At 49.3% G+C, this 14562-nt stretch overlaps 2 protein-coding genes across 2 annotated transcripts; both read left to right on the top strand.

Moving 5' to 3' along the window:
* Positions 1-978: 978 nt before the first annotated feature.
* Positions 979-10109, top strand: SIRT5 (sirtuin 5). The gene is made up of 9 exons (XM_083870750.1): positions 979-1161; positions 1395-1533; positions 3636-3769; positions 5238-5463; positions 6849-6936; positions 7329-7382; positions 8192-8315; positions 9564-9679; positions 10005-10109. The coding sequence occupies exons 2-9, from the start codon at positions 1419-1421 to the stop codon at positions 10078-10080; spliced, it is 933 nt and encodes a 310-aa protein (XP_083726876.1). The 5' UTR covers positions 979-1161; positions 1395-1418; the 3' UTR covers positions 10081-10109.
* Positions 10110-10330: 221 nt separating this feature from the next.
* On the top strand, positions 10331-14453 carry NOL7 (nucleolar protein 7). Its single transcript, XM_083858178.1, has 8 exons — positions 10331-10518; positions 10983-11043; positions 11142-11197; positions 11358-11389; positions 12318-12426; positions 13063-13184; positions 13264-13341; positions 14100-14453. The coding sequence occupies exons 1-8, from the start codon at positions 10337-10339 to the stop codon at positions 14171-14173; spliced, it is 714 nt and encodes a 237-aa protein (XP_083714304.1). The 5' UTR covers positions 10331-10336; the 3' UTR covers positions 14174-14453.
* The last annotated feature ends 109 nt before the right edge of the window (positions 14454-14562 follow it).

Raw genomic sequence — 14562 nt, forward strand, 5'->3', positions numbered from 1 at the left:
CCTGGCTTTATGGAGACACGGAGTGCCCGGGGAGCAGCTGTCACAGCCCAGCCAGCACCAGCACAACAGTCAGCGCCACTCGCTGGGACAACATTCCGCCACCAAAGGAGCTTTCGGCTGGAGGCAGAGCACGGAGTGCTGGCACTCGGTAAACAATAACAATGCCATGGAGCGGTGTAATGAGGGAAAGGCCGGCTGGCAGCCCTGGGAGCAGCCCCTGGGTGCTCAGCCCTGCCCTCAGGTGAACTGGCTCGGTCACTGGCCTGTGCCGAGGGTAGGGGGGCCGGGGCTGCCCCGGGCGGGACAGGCCGCGGGGGACTCGCCTGTCAGCCTTTCCCCTCCTCGGGTACGTGTTTTGGGGAGCTCTTCATCTGCTTGGCTGGTAATTTACAGAATCCAAGGGGCGGGGAGGAAAATGTGTCAAAATCTCTGAGACATGAAAAGGACCCTAATTATTTAAGGTTGTTGGAGAGGGGTGGAGAGGAGACGGCTGGAGGAGGGCAGGCGCTGCCCTTTTTATGCAGTGAAACACGCTAAAACCAGCTTTTTTCATTTTAAAAAAAAAAAAAAAAAAAAAAAAAGGAAATAAATTGTGTGCTGTCCAAGCGCAGCGGAGTTTTCATCCGTGCCCTGCGAAGGCCCGAGGGCGGGCCGCAGAGCGGGCTGAGGCTGGAAGGCCATCCAGCTTTCCTGACCTATTTTGCGTCTCATTCGGCACGGCGCGACCCGCGGGAGCCTCCGGTGCACCCATCCTTCCATCCGTGCCGCCTTAACCCGCGGCCCAACCCCGCGGACAGGAGGGCGGGGCGGCGCCAGGCCCGGCCCTGCGGGCGGCGCGGGGCGGGACGTGCGGGCCCGCACGGTTCGGGTTCGGCCTCGGCCGCCGCCGGGCGCGGGGAGTCGCCGCGGGCGGGACGCGAACTCACGGCCCCGGGGTTTGCGTGAGGGCCGGGCCGCCTCCTCCACCGCCGCCTCCCCCTGGCCCAGGCTCCGCCCGCCCGGCCGCGCTGTCCCTTCGCCCTTCCCCGGGCCGGCAGAGGCACGTAGGCTCGCAGCCCGTCGCTGTTCTGTCCCTTGTTTTCTCCCCGTCTTCTTAAAATGCCGGCGGGCTGTCGGGTGCTGGGAGCTGGCTCGGGGTAGCAGCGCAGTTCGGAACGTCGCGTAAGTGGAGTGTCGGCCCAGAGCGCTGCCCTGGAGCCGGGCCCATCTCCCCCGTTCCCAACAAAAGCGGCGGTCCCGGGCCGAGGGGCTGGGGATGGGGATGATTCCGTGTTTTACAGGTGCAGGAGGAACCCACTCGCACCTGGTTCTTTAAGGAGAAAACCTCTCGCAGGGAACTGGCAGAAATACGCACCCCTGGCCGGGCCGCTCATGGTTGATTTGTTTCTCCCCAGGTGAAACACTCCCAAAGGATCCTGATGTGTCTCTTTCAATTCACCGCTCGAAGGTTGGTTTCCCAAGCGCATTGTGGACTTAAGGCCTCGTCTTCAAAGAAACAGAAGTTTTGCTTGGAAATGGCCCGTCCTAGTTCAAGTAAGACGTGTATTTGTTTGCTTTAGCACCCCGGACAGGTTTTTAAGGTGGATTTGAAGTGCTAGAAGATTTTACGTGCTAGATGAAATCCATGGCTTAATTCAGAATGTTTCAAACAGTGTGAAATTGCTTTTTTTGTCCTCCAGCTAGTAAAATTGCCTTTCTGTGTCTGTGTTCTGTATAGTTCAGAAAACCCTTGCAAGTCAGCACGGTTACCACATAAACACATAATAATAATAATATATAATTTATGCACATAAGTATGCAGTGGTCAATTGCACTTCCCTTTCATAATCCTAATGAGTAATAAAACTATATTATAAATTATAATCTATATTATAAAAATAATTCCTCATTTATTTGTACAAGAATGGTCCTCGAGCATTTGTAACAGCTCAGGAGCTGGGTCACCCTAGGAGCCCTGTTCAGGCTAGCAGTTGTAGCTGTCCTCTTTTCACTTGGTTGGGGGTATTTTGGTTTTGTTTTTCAATTTGAGAATGTGCCTTAAATTGAAAACTGCACACGGGTACAGTAGCAATCCCCATGTGGGGTGGCCGAGGCGAATTTGCTTTTTCTGCTGCCTTGAGCATCAGCATTTGGCTGCTGTCAGAACCCTGGCTGGGAGGGCTTTTGGCCTGACCTTTACATATTCGGGGTTTGCGAGGTTTGGTTTGCAATAACAGGTGGGGCATCAGAATAGCAGCATTCTCTGCCCAGTCCCGTGGCTCTGTGCTGTGAGTTTTGGGACCTCTCCAGTGGCTCTTTCTCCCTACAGGGACTTACCTGCCTTTGGGTGGGCTCTTCTCTGTGTGGAGGGAGGTAGTTTTGGTTTTTATTTGAAAGACCACCCCGTAAATTGTGAGGATTAGGGTTGTGGTGAGCAGCTCAAAGTTCAGCTGGATGCTGCTCACTAGTGGGATACTGTAGGAGTCTGTACTGAGGCCAGAGTTGTTTAACACCTTCATTAATGAGCTGGACCATGGACCAGAGTGTATCCTTGGCAAGTTTCCATATAATGTGAAGCTGGGAGGTTGATACTCCAGAGGGTCCTGCCCCTGGGGAGAAATAGCCCCAGGCACTAGGACAGACTGGGACTGGGCAGGAATGTCCTTGGGGATCCAGTGGGCACCACATTGGCCTTAAGCCACTGATGACCCCTTGTGGCAGTGAAGGCTCCAGAGCATCTTCTCAATGCACAAAAACACCCCATGGTGTTTGTCTGCTGTGAGGGTGGTCAAACAGTGGATTGAATTGTGCAGGAAGGTTGTGGAGTCTCTGTCCATGGAGATATCCAAAGCCACTCCACAGGACACTGCCCAGGGCACTCTGCTCTGGCTGACCCTGCTTAAGCAGAGGGGGTTGAACAAGACAATTCCAGGGTCCCTTCTCACCTCAGCCATTTTGTGATTCTAACCTGTGTTGCTTTAAAGTTCATATCTGAATTAAACTGCAAGAGATGTTTCTTGTCTGTAACTAACCTGTTCCTTTTTAATCTTGTCTTGATTCACATAAAAAGGCAAAGGAAATTTTCTGTCTCTCTCCCAAACTAATTTACCATGCAGGGAGAAATGGTGGGAATAACACATTAAAAATATAAAATACAGTTGCAAACCTAGAAAACAGAAAAAAAATGCCTCAAAAGAAAATGCATTTTCCTAAATTACCTTAATTTTGAAGGTGATACTTTGTGAAAAAAAAAAAAAAAACCAAGCATAAACAAAACCAACAACAAGACAAATGTAATTTTTTTTGTCTCAGGATCTCACTTAACAATTAGGAAGCAAAGTGTTCCTGGGTGGTGGTGCCAACAGTTGTTATTGGGGTAGCACCTAGTATGGGGTTTTAGTTAAAGGCTCTGCTTTTCCAATATTGACTATAATCATGTTTAGCACATGTTGCCCTACTGAGCTTGCTCAGACACATATTTTGAGGATGTCCAGGAATTGCTCTTTAAATTCCAACGTACAGAAGCTCAGGAACCAGTTGGTATTCCAAAATTAAACTCATGGGAGGTGTGTATGGGAGCCATGGATGCATAAGTGCGGCCTGAGGTTGGAGTGTGAGTGGCTGAACAGCTCCTTGTTTTCCCTGCCCCGGCACAGACATGGCTGATTTCCGAGAGGTGTTTGCCAAAGCCAAGCACATCGCCATCATCACCGGCGCCGGGGTCAGTGCCGAGAGCGGCGTCCCCACCTTCAGGGGGGCTGGAGGCTTCTGGAGGAAGTGGCAAGCCCAGGTAGGTGCTGGTGCCTGTGCCTGCACAGCCCTGCCTCTCTGTCTGTCAGGCAGGTGAGTGTGGAGGGTCAGGAATAGCTGGGGGAAGAGGGGGGAAATCCTCCCATGGCAGTGCAGCAGGGACAGAGCTCTCCCTACAGCTGCTTCTGCAGTTCTGCCCTGTGCCCTTGGGGATCTGCTTCTGTCCTTCAGTTTATCGGTTGCTTGGGTAAAACAATGTTGTTGTAGGCACCTCTGGGTCTTTCTCCCATCCTTGTTTTCCTGCAGTTCAGCTATTTGCTCATCTTTTGACACCCTCACTGTTTTCCTACCATGTGGGGCATTTCCTGTTTTAAACTCTCTTAAGAGTTCAAAAACAAACCAAAATATCAAAGGAAGAACTGACAATAGACACTGATTATTTTCTTTTAATCTTGGTGTCTCATAACAGTCTTTAAAAATGCTTTAGGACTTGTTTCATTTTGGGGCAGGTTCTTTAACTCTCCCACAGGCTCTGTCTATCTTGCTGGAATGACCTTGCCAGTGCTGGGAGCCACAGGGGTGAGGTGGGAGCAGACACTGAGAGTACAGCTGAAAGCACCAACAATGTGAGCTCTACAGGGGCCTCGTGAGTCTCATCCTGCAGGTGTTGCAAGCAGCTGTTTTGCTGTCAGAACCTGCTACCCCAAATGCTGCAATCACACCTCCTTTCTTTGTGGTTTTTAATTACAGCATTCCTGGAAGATCTGATGAAGTTAAAAAAGCATCAGAGAAATGAGTTTTTTAAACTGGTTTGAATCTATAGATGAGCTTTTTGCTTTCAGTGACCACCAATTCAAATAAAGCATGTGTGTGTATAAATGCCTGGTCCTGCTGCATCAGAAACTTGGATTCAGTGTTTCTATCAGCAGAATTGTTCACTGAGGGGCTGGACTGAGCTGCACCTCGTTTTTGAGAAAGATGAGGCAAAATTAAAGTTACTGTGAAAAGCAGCTTCAATTTTACCTGCACACAAAAGACATTAGGCTTTGGTTTTGACAATGGGTGTAATTTGGCTTGTGTTACAAATTAAATTAAAGCAGAAAAGAAGTTCCTGGCAAAGGAAATATTCACATGCTGCTGAGTTTTATGGCTGGTGTGGAAAAGAGAGTTGTGAGTGCCAAAAAAAGGATGTGCATTGGAATATCTCATCCTGCTTTGTGCTAAGCTCCTAATAGTTTGGTAGGGCAGCACAGAGTCCAGTTGGAGTGAGTGTAAACCCATGTACCACACTTGCTGTAAGTTATTTCCTCTTTTGATCTGACACTTTGACTTGTCACCCTTGTAAGGGCTGTGGAACAATATTCTTATCAACTGCATTTGGTTATAAATAATCTGCTTTTGATGACCTCGTGATGCAGGCAGCAGTATAAATGGCAGAGATCCAGCAGGCTTCATCTGGGGAAGGGATTCTTCTTTTGTTGTAGGATGACCTGTTATGTCTTTTGCAGGATCTGGCTACTCCAGGGGCTTTTGCACGAAACCCTTCCCGTGTGTGGGAATTCTACCACTACCGGCGGGAGGTGATGCTGAGCAAACATCCCAACCCAGCCCACATCGCCATCGCCGAGTGCGAGAAGCGTCTGAGCAAGCAGGGAAGGAGCGTTGTGGTCATCACTCAGAACATTGATGAGCTGCACAGGAAGGCAGGCACCAGGCACCTCTTAGAAATTCACGGTAAGAGTTGGCTCACAGGTCTGCCCCAGGCCAGGAAACCCGGGGTGGGGAGTGGGAGGAAGGGAAAGTGGGATAAGTACAGAGAGAAAAGAATTTCATCTTTATAATTATAATAACCTGAATAAAATTATTTACAATAACACCCTGTTTTCTTTTGAAAGTTGTTTCAGGTACTTCATAGCCTCTATTCCTCACCTTTAGAATCACACAATCTTCTCATCTTTCTGTTCTTAATTGATTCTGACAGTACACAGGAACTGGTTCTCCCTTCTCGCTTGCACAGTTTTCCGCAGATCCGCTTGAATTCATGTGGCTGTGACACCTGGCTGATTTCGCTTAGAAAAGGGGAAAAGAATCCCCAAGGATTCCACTGTGTGGTAGGGATGGTGTCAGACTGCCACCAATAAAGCGTGTATTGGCAAGCCTTGCCTCACCAGCGCTGGTGCTTTCCCTCTGTCCTGTTCTGTCTTGTCCTCACTTGTGTAGTCCTTGGCTACAGGAGGACAAAGGGAATGGAAATAGTTGAGGTTCCCTTACCTTTCTTTCCTGCAGCCAGTGGCCCTCCCCCTCTCTTTCCTGTAGCCAGTGGCATTCCTTACTCCCAGAGCAGCACAAGGCAGCACCTGGGGGTCAGCAGGGCTTTGGGATCTGAGGAAATGTACAGATGTGGAGAGAAGGAGGGTGTGGAAGCCCTTCTCCATCCTTGGAGGTGACCCCACTCATTTCTCCACTCCTCAGGCCCTGCCACAGGGTGGAAGTCTCCCAGGACAACAACCCGTCCTGGTCCTCCAGCACTGTGATGCTTTTTAAGTATCACTAAAGGTGTAAATGGGATTTCCTACCACCACTTCTGTGCTTTGGACACAGGAAACCTGCACAAGCTGTTTTGCAGTTGTGGACCCAATGATGAAGCCTTGGCAACTGTTTAATTTTGGTTATTTGTATTCCTTACAAAATGGACACAATTTTTAGCTCTTGGCTAAATTGCACATCTTGACAGCATGTTAGTAATGCTACAGAAGTTTTGGGAGTGGAGTTTTACATGAAACAAAATGGTGTTAACAGCATATTTTTTTTTTTAAGAAAATGTTTCTGATGTAAGAGGAAAAGCAATAAACAGAAATCATCTCCCTCAGTGATATTTTAAATTATGATTTCCCTGCAAAATATGTTTTGGGACTGTGTATTACTCATGTCCTGAGACAGAACGAGGTGATATAGTGGGACTGTCTTTGCTGTTGCGTTCCTGTAGGAAGTGACCCACAAGGTGCAGCCTTCAAGGTCTGTAAATAAAGGCTGCCCAGGATAAACACAGGCACTTGCCTGCCCAGCCACACCTCAGAGCCATTGCTTCATCCTTGATGTTTCCTCTTTATGTGTTCCAGGTAGTTTATTTAAAACTCGGTGCACCAGCTGTGGAAACGTAGCTGAGAATTACAAGAGCCCGATCTGCCCCGCGTTGGCTGGGAAGGGGTAATCCATTCTTTCTTTCACCATTAAAAATAAGTGAGCAGGAGGACGGGTATTTACTGCATATACTCAAAGACTTTTTAGGGTTATTTTTTCCCTTTACATTTTGGCAGGCCTTTAGATAGTTACATAAATAATTGTTGTGCCTTTGACAGTCTTGGCCAGCTTATTACAGTTGCTCAGCTCCAGGATAATTCTGGACAAATTCCTGCCAGCCTTGTGTGTGGTATTTTAGGATTGTAGTAGGTGTTTGAAGTTGGCTGAAGTTGAAAAGATTCCTTGATTGGAAGCTGTGCTTTAGAGAATATGAAGGCTTTTAGAGAATGTTAAGTTTTCATTAATATATAAAGTACATTTTGTACAGCTGGACATGTATTTCCATTTTGTAACTACAGGGCTCCAGATCCTGACACAGAAGATGCTGCAATTCCAGTTGAAGACCTTCCTCAGTACGTATGGACCACTTTGTTTGGGCTGTTACCTCTTCATGCTTTGTGCATCTCAAAGCTTCATGTTACTGTTCATGTTGTTTTGGAAGGACATTCCACAGGAGACAAAGAACTCTGGAACTCTGCCCCAGGAAACTGAGTCTAAAGTTACAGGGGGATCAGACATGGAGTGTGTAGAAGTTACCTTGGTGCTAAAGGCATTGCATGTTTGTGTACTTGAGCAGTAAATCTTTTGTTACTCCTGTTGCTTTGAAGGTTCCACCCACTGTTAGTCTGGGATACTGTGCTGGGGTCCCTTGCAGGCACAGAATGTGCCATGATGCTTTTTTACACTGCCTGAAGCTTTGCCTTAGATAGTTGGAGGTGGAAAAAGCCCACCACATTTTTCATTTGATTCCTAAGGAAAAAGAGGCAAACACCATGCTTCTGCCTTTTGGTTCATTTTCTCCTTAAAGCCCTGTTACCTAGTTTGTTAAAGCTGATGGAGGCTGAGTTTTAACTTTAATGAATCTCAGGAGCTGAGTAAGGGGAAGACACAATTAAGTATCTGCGCTGAACAACTGTTCAGCAACCCCTTCTGTGGGATCATGTGTGCACTTCCAGCACATGTGTAGCATGGAATGAGCTGCCTCCTGGCCAGCACGTGGTAGAGGAGGGTGTGAGGCGGGGGAGGGCTGTGAAGGAGGAGAGAGTATGATGGCAGGTAAGACCTGCCCAAGCAAGGAGGAGAACTGCTTTGCCGTTGTGCGGCCTAAAGCGCCCCCATCAGCAGCGTGGCCGCGGCGCTGACCGTGTGTGTGTCTGAACAGGTGTGAGGAGGACGGCTGCAACGGGCTCCTGCGGCCACACGTCGTGTGGTTTGGAGAAGCCCTGGATCCCGGCGTGCTCACGGCGGTGGAGAAGGAGCTGGATATTTGTGACCTCTGCTTGGTCGTGAGTGACACTATCCTTACCTGTCCCTCCTCCGGCAGGGAGGCCAGGACGTGGCTCCCCCTGGGCAAAGCAGATGTATCTGTGCTTCCCCGAGGGAACTAAAAGCCCCAGAGGGATTCTCTGGTGCCCTGTGCAGAGCAGTTAAAGACCTTGCAGTTTCAAAATGTACACAGACTACTTAGAAGTCAACAGGTACACAGGGGTTAGAGATTAGACAGTGTTGTTTGGCTGTTGAATTTCACTCCCCCTGTACTCTGCTCTGGTGAGACCCAGCCTGGAATACTGTGTACATTTCTGGTGCCCCCAGCATATCATGGAACTGTTGGAGTAAGTCCAGAGGAGAGCCACAAAGTTGATAAGGGTGTTGGAGCACCTTCCCTATGAAGAGAGGCTGAGAGTGGGGCTGTTCAGACTGGAGAAGGGAAGGCTCTTGGAGACCTTAGAGCAACCTTCCAATACTTAACAAGGCCTGCAAAGAAGCCAGATGGGGACTCTTCATCAGGAACAAGGGGTGATGGCTTTTAACTGAGAGTGGGTTTAGATTACATATAGGAAGAAATTCTTTACTGTGAGGGTGGTGAGGCACTGGAACAGGTTGCCCAGAGAAGCTGTGGCTGCTCCATCCCTGGAAGTGTTCAAAGCCAGGTTGGATGGGGCTCTGAGCAACCTGGTCTAGGGGAAAGTGTCTCTGCCCATGGCAGAGGGGTTGGAATGAGATGATCTTTAAGGTCTCTTCCAGTCCAAACCATTCTATGGTTCCAATTTCTCAGTGGAAAATACAATTATTTTGATGCTCAGTTTAAAAAGAAAGTTGTAATATGCTGCTTTTTTGCAAGGTGGTTTACATGCCATGTAGGTTCCAGATCCCAAACAAAAACACTTGCTTACATTGTTGTTTTCCATTTACAGAATGATCTCAAATAACAGAAGGAACATTTTGTTGGGTTTTTATTTTTCCTGAAGACAAAGTGTGACATTCTGGTTTTGGGATTTTTTTTTTCCATCTACAGTTACAAATGGGTTTCTTTGGGCTGCATCAGAGAAACAATTCCTGATTTGTTAAGTTAAATAGCTACATCTGCAGTGACACTAATTAGAGATTCTGATTCAATCCCGTCTCTGTAGGGATCTCCCAGGCTTCAGTGCACAGGCAGTGTTGTGAGCAGGGCCCTCACCTCGGGGCTGGGATGGTTTGGTCTGTTTGAGCCGGTCCTGCTACACTTGTGAGTTGTGTCCCTCTGCCCGCAGGTGGGGACCTCGTCCGTGGTGTATCCCGCGGCAATGTTCGCCCCGCAGGTCTCGGCCAGAGGGGTCCCAGTCGCCGAGTTCAACATGGAACAGACTCCTGCCACCAACAGGTTCAGGTAACGCTGCCTTCAGTCCCTCCGTCCTGCCCTTCGCGTCCGGCTGCGGAAACGCTGCCTTCAGACAAACACCGTCTAGTTTCCCCTCAGCGCTTACGAAACACTAAGTTTCTATTAATAATTAAGAAAAGAGGATTCTTATTCCATGGTGGAAGTTTCATTGAAGACACAAACCGTATTGTTTAAGGGGTGACGTCTGTCCCTACGCCCCACAGGGCCTAAACCCCTCTTTCCTCCTCATTCCTCCCTCCTTCCCTCCCGTCCCCCTGGCAGACCCGCCAGGTGAAGCAGAGGGATGCGCCCTAAACCTGCCGCTTCCTTCCAGGTTCCACTTCCCGGGCCCCTGCGGGACCACGCTGCCGCTGGCGCTGGCGCGACACGAGACCGAGATCATCTCCTGAGCCCCGGGATCGCCTCCGGAACGCCGGGAGTGCCCCGGCCCGGGGGGCCCAGCGCGGGGCGGGCGGGCCGGAGGCGGCGGCGGCGGCAGGACTGGTCCGCACGGCAATAAAGGGGCGGCGGGGGCACCTCCGATGTCCTCTGTGTGTGTGTGTGCATCCCGGGGGCGGGCCGGGCCGGGGCGGGGCGGGGCGTGTTCCGGCGTTCCCGGCGGAAGGCGGGAGCGGTTCCGGGGCGGGCGGCGCGGGGGTGGCGGCCATGACGCGCCGGCAGAAGGCGAAGGCGGCGGCCGCGGGCAGGCACAAGGCTCCCGCCGCGCTCCCCAGCCCGGCCTCCTCCTCGGAGGACGAGGCGGACGAGGCCCCGGAGGAGGTGTCCTTCGGCGCGGCGAGGGAGGCGGCCGAGGCCGAGCGGAAGCTGCTGGGGGAGGCGGCGCGGAGGTGCGGACACGCCGGGACCTCCTGCTCCCCATCGGCGGCTCACACCGGCGCTTCCTCCTCTTACGTCCTTCGCTTACCCCACTCTTTACCCTTTCACCCCTCTGACCTCCCCCTTATCCCGTCGCTTACCTCTCTGAACCCCCCTCCACCCTTTTTGCCCTCTTAGCCCCCTTTTTACCCCCGCTCATGCCTCTTGCCCCCTTATCCTCCCCTTATTTCTTCCTTTATCCCTGCTTATTTCCCCTTTTTGCTTCCTTTTCCCCCCTTATCTCCCTTGCTGCCCCACCACCCTTCTTATGCCTCCCCTGCCCCTTCTCCCTCTTTATCCCGCCCTTAACCACCCTTCACCCCTCTAAACCCCTTTCACTTTTCCTGTCCCCTCTCCCTTATCCCCTCACTTGCCCCTCCTCACCACCTCCTTTGCCCCCGCCCCATATCTGACTGTGGCTCCCGCCTCCCCGCAGGCACCGGGAGCTGCTGAAGGAGAAGCGGCGGCGGCACCAGGAGCTGTTCGCGGAGCAGAAGGTACCGCGCTGCCCCCGCCGGGCTCCGGGCCGGGCCCGGGTGTGTGTGTGTGTGTGCCGGCGGGGTCCGTGCCCGCCTGACTCCCCTCTCCCCCACAGAAGCGCAGGCTGCTGCCCGAGGCTGTGCTGCAGGAGCTGCAGGATGTGTCCGCACGGTGAGGGGGCCAGGGGAGGCGGCGGTGGGTGTTGGCATCCCTGGGCAGCCCCTTCTGGTCCTGCTTGGGAGGCCGGACTGGAAATGGGGGTTTCGTGGCTTTGGGTAAATAAAGGGAGTGTGAATTGAAGGTAACGTGTTGCCTTCCCTCTGATCTCCAGGCCCGTTGAGGAGGCTGTGGCAGATGACCCAGGTATGCTACAGCTTGCTCTGCTAACCGTGCACATCTGGTACTTCAGGAGTTCCTGTGCCACAGCTCCAGTGAGGAGCTCCGGTGAAGGGACCCTATCCAAGTCTTAAACATGACCACACTGGACAGACTGTCTTTACCCCAGGAAAAGAAGTATCTGAGGAAAAATCTAAAGTCAGATTCAGTCTAATTCTTACACCTTTTACAGAAGTCACTTGCTGTGCATTGATTTCAGTTAAACAGCCTGAAGTGTTTAAGGAAGTCATGGGCAGGTGTTATAGCAGAAATAACAAGGATTGCCAAAGGTGGATTGATAATTAATTTAGCCCTTGTTTAACTTATAAAGGCTATTTCTGGATAAGTTGTTAAATCACCTCAATACTTTACATATCAATCTACAGTTTAATAGCATCTGAATACAATAGAATATTAAGTAACTCTTTTCAAACTCAGAATTACAAAATCAGGAGTCTAGAGGGTGTATGACTGCTGTTTTTGCTTCATCTGTACTTTGAAGTACTTCACAAAAAATCTTTTATTTAAACAGTTCTCTCATCCAAACCTCATATACTGCTGTATGGTGTAACTGCTGCTTTTTCTTGCTTTTATTTTAAAAAGTTCTGTTGCATTGACATAAAGAGATGAGCTGAAAATGAAGCAAGACTATAGCCAGAGTTGGATTTCCCTTTATGTGTTTAGCTGTTGTGTTGCACTGAATTTTTGTCCCATGATGAATCCCACTTTGTTGATGCTGAGAAAGAGGAAAGCTGGCTAGCAGTACTTTGGGTTGCTCCCATGAGCATATTTCTTCCCCTCCCTCTTAGAGCTGTTCTTCCTAGTCACTGCTCCTGAAAAATGCTGCTTGTTTTAAGTCCTTTTCCTGTTTCACTGACCGGTTGATTTGTAACATTCGGGAAATTTCATTTGCCAGTTAATCTCGATGAAGAAGCTGAAGCTGGGTCTGAACAAGACCAGGCCGAAGAGGAAGGCCAAGACGAAGAAGTGCAGGAGAAGAAAGGCAAGAGGAACAAGGGTCCCAGGTAGGAGGAGGAGATGATTTTGCCTGGTGTGGGAAAGGGCATCACAGCAGATCTTCTGTTACTGCATGTCTGTACCCTCTTCTGCACTTTCTCTTCCCCTGTCTATTGTCTGATTGAAAGCATTATTTATGTGCTAAAAGCACCTTTAATATTTTATGGCTTAGAATACTTGTGTATGTGTGCATATATATATATGTGATATAAATAATTTTTATATATTATATATATGTAACTGCTATGAAATACTGGGCAGTTGTAACCACAGCAGTATACACTGTGTTGTGTGCTGCTACAGGTGGGGTGGTTGAGCACTGAATTCTTGCCTTTCAATCTACTTTTCTCTCTCCTATTTATTTCTTTGTCACTGATGGCCCTAGTGAGTAATTGCCCTAGCTCCTGGTAGGATGAGTTCAGGACACCCAAGAAAACTACTCAGGGCACACAAAGGCTTGTGACAACAGCTTAAGAGTATTGCTCCATCTTTTCTTTTTTTTTTTTATACTGCCACAAAGCCCATGTGATTATCAGCAACCATCACTGGTTGCTGCAGTGCCCAAGTAGCAAAACTTGACAGCAGTGTCTGTTGTTCTGGATCCTGTAACCACACTACAGGGATTTACATCTCTCTTTGACTAGGACAAAAGGGAACTACATGGCTGTGTGCTTGAAAGACCACAGTGTAACAGGCCTCCACCAACAGCTGGCCAAAGACTTCCTGAATGCTCAGCTCTATGGGCCACACACCAACCGGGTACAGGGTAAGCCCCGCTGCTTGGGTGGGTCTGGATAGAGCTTCTCTGGCTTCAGCTTGGTTATTAATACTTGTCTCCATTTCAGCAAATGAATTTTTTTCCCTTGCAAACAAGAAAGACCCAGTCAAAAAAGCTGCAGTTCAGTTTGTGGACAAGTCTTGGGGTGAGTATAAAAGATATTATGCATATATGGCTAAAAGTACACTTGAATAAAATCAGGGTTTTCCATGCTGGAGCATCCTGGCTTGTGATCCTCTAACTCCAAGCACATGGAGAGTAAGTGAAGGGCAGCAGGGCATTGCAGTCTCTGTGGGTATCATGAGCACAGCCCTGGGGATGGTGGATGAGACACAAATTGAAAAAAATTACCTCATTTTTGTTAATATGTTTTTTTAATATGTTAAGAGACAGTGCTCATCCTAGAGCCAGGGCTGCTCAGTGAAATAAAATAAATACTTCAGTCTTTCAGCTGCATCTCAGACTTGAAAGCAGGGATACCAAGATCCCAGAACATCTGTGTGAGCACAGGGAACCAGCACCCATTTCTCCTCATTTCCATAATGGATGGGGACAGTCTCACACCCACACAGTACGTGAGACTCACAAATGCCAGAGGGAAAAGTTACTGATCCTTAGCAAGCAGGGCCTGCTTTCCATCTGTGCTCCATCACTGAAAGCACCACTGTACCCCCTCACCCTGCTGAAGGAGCCTGGTGCAAACTGGTATTCCAGGCCAGTGGAATGCAGCTGGGGCATATAAAGTACCTGAGGAAGTTCATCAGTGTTTGAGGGGGTTGTTCTGTTCTGAAGTGCTGCAGCAGCCACACGAGTGCTGCTTCTCCAGCACATGGGCTAAGAAAAATGGTAACTAACAGCTTTTTTTTTTTTTTTTTTTTTTTTTTTTTTTTTTTTTTTTTTAAGGACAAGATAAAAAGGAAAAAGCAGCAAGGTTTAAGAAACGTTGGGTGGCAAGTCAGATTAAAGATGGAGTCTGAAGACAGCTTTTTCAGAAGATTCTGCTAAGGACTTTTAGTGACAGTTAATCTCAATACAACACAGGTGTTTTTTCCCCCTTCATCAGCATCACTTTGCTTTCAGCTCCAGCCAGAAGGCACCAAAGCTGTGCCTGATTGGACTTCCTTGTTCTCCTGCCCCTTTCAGAAGTTTTTGGAGAAGCTAAAGAGCAGCCAGGCCAGTGCGAGGACCAGGCTTGCTGAGCTGCCTCCATGAGGCAATGCCTTTGCAGAGAATAAAGATGGGCAATGTTGTACCTACTGTTGTGGATGCTGCATTTCTTACAGCAGGCAGTTACTCCTGCTGCTTCAGTGACTTGTGTCTCTAAGGAAAGGCTGTACCCTAACAGCAGAACCATTAAATCATCTCC

The sequence above is a fragment of the Zosterops lateralis genome (genome assembly GCF_965231275.1).
Source record: "Zosterops lateralis genome assembly, chromosome: 1".
NCBI classification, from domain to species: Eukaryota; Metazoa; Chordata; class Aves; order Passeriformes; family Zosteropidae; genus Zosterops; species Zosterops lateralis.

Bases quoted from the DNA above. Each gene is read 5' to 3' on its own strand.
- SIRT5 (XM_083870750.1), top strand. From the start codon at position 1,419: ATGTGTCTCTTTCAATTCACCGCTCGAAGGTTGGTTTCCCAAGCGCAT. The intron at 1,534-3,635 runs GTAAGACGTGTA...GCCCCGGCACAG, and splicing joins AATGGCCCGTCCTAGTTCAA to ACATGGCTGATTTCCGAGAG. The intron at 8,316-9,563 runs GTGAGTGACACT...CTCTGCCCGCAG, and splicing joins TTTGTGACCTCTGCTTGGTC to GTGGGGACCTCGTCCGTGGT.
- NOL7 (XM_083858178.1), top strand. From the start codon at position 10,337: ATGACGCGCCGGCAGAAGGCGAAGGCGGCGGCCGCGGGCAGGCACAAG. The intron at 11,044-11,141 runs GTACCGCGCTGC...TCTCCCCCACAG, and splicing joins AGCTGTTCGCGGAGCAGAAG to AAGCGCAGGCTGCTGCCCGA. The intron at 12,427-13,062 runs GTAGGAGGAGGA...CTCTTTGACTAG, and splicing joins AAGAGGAACAAGGGTCCCAG to GACAAAAGGGAACTACATGG.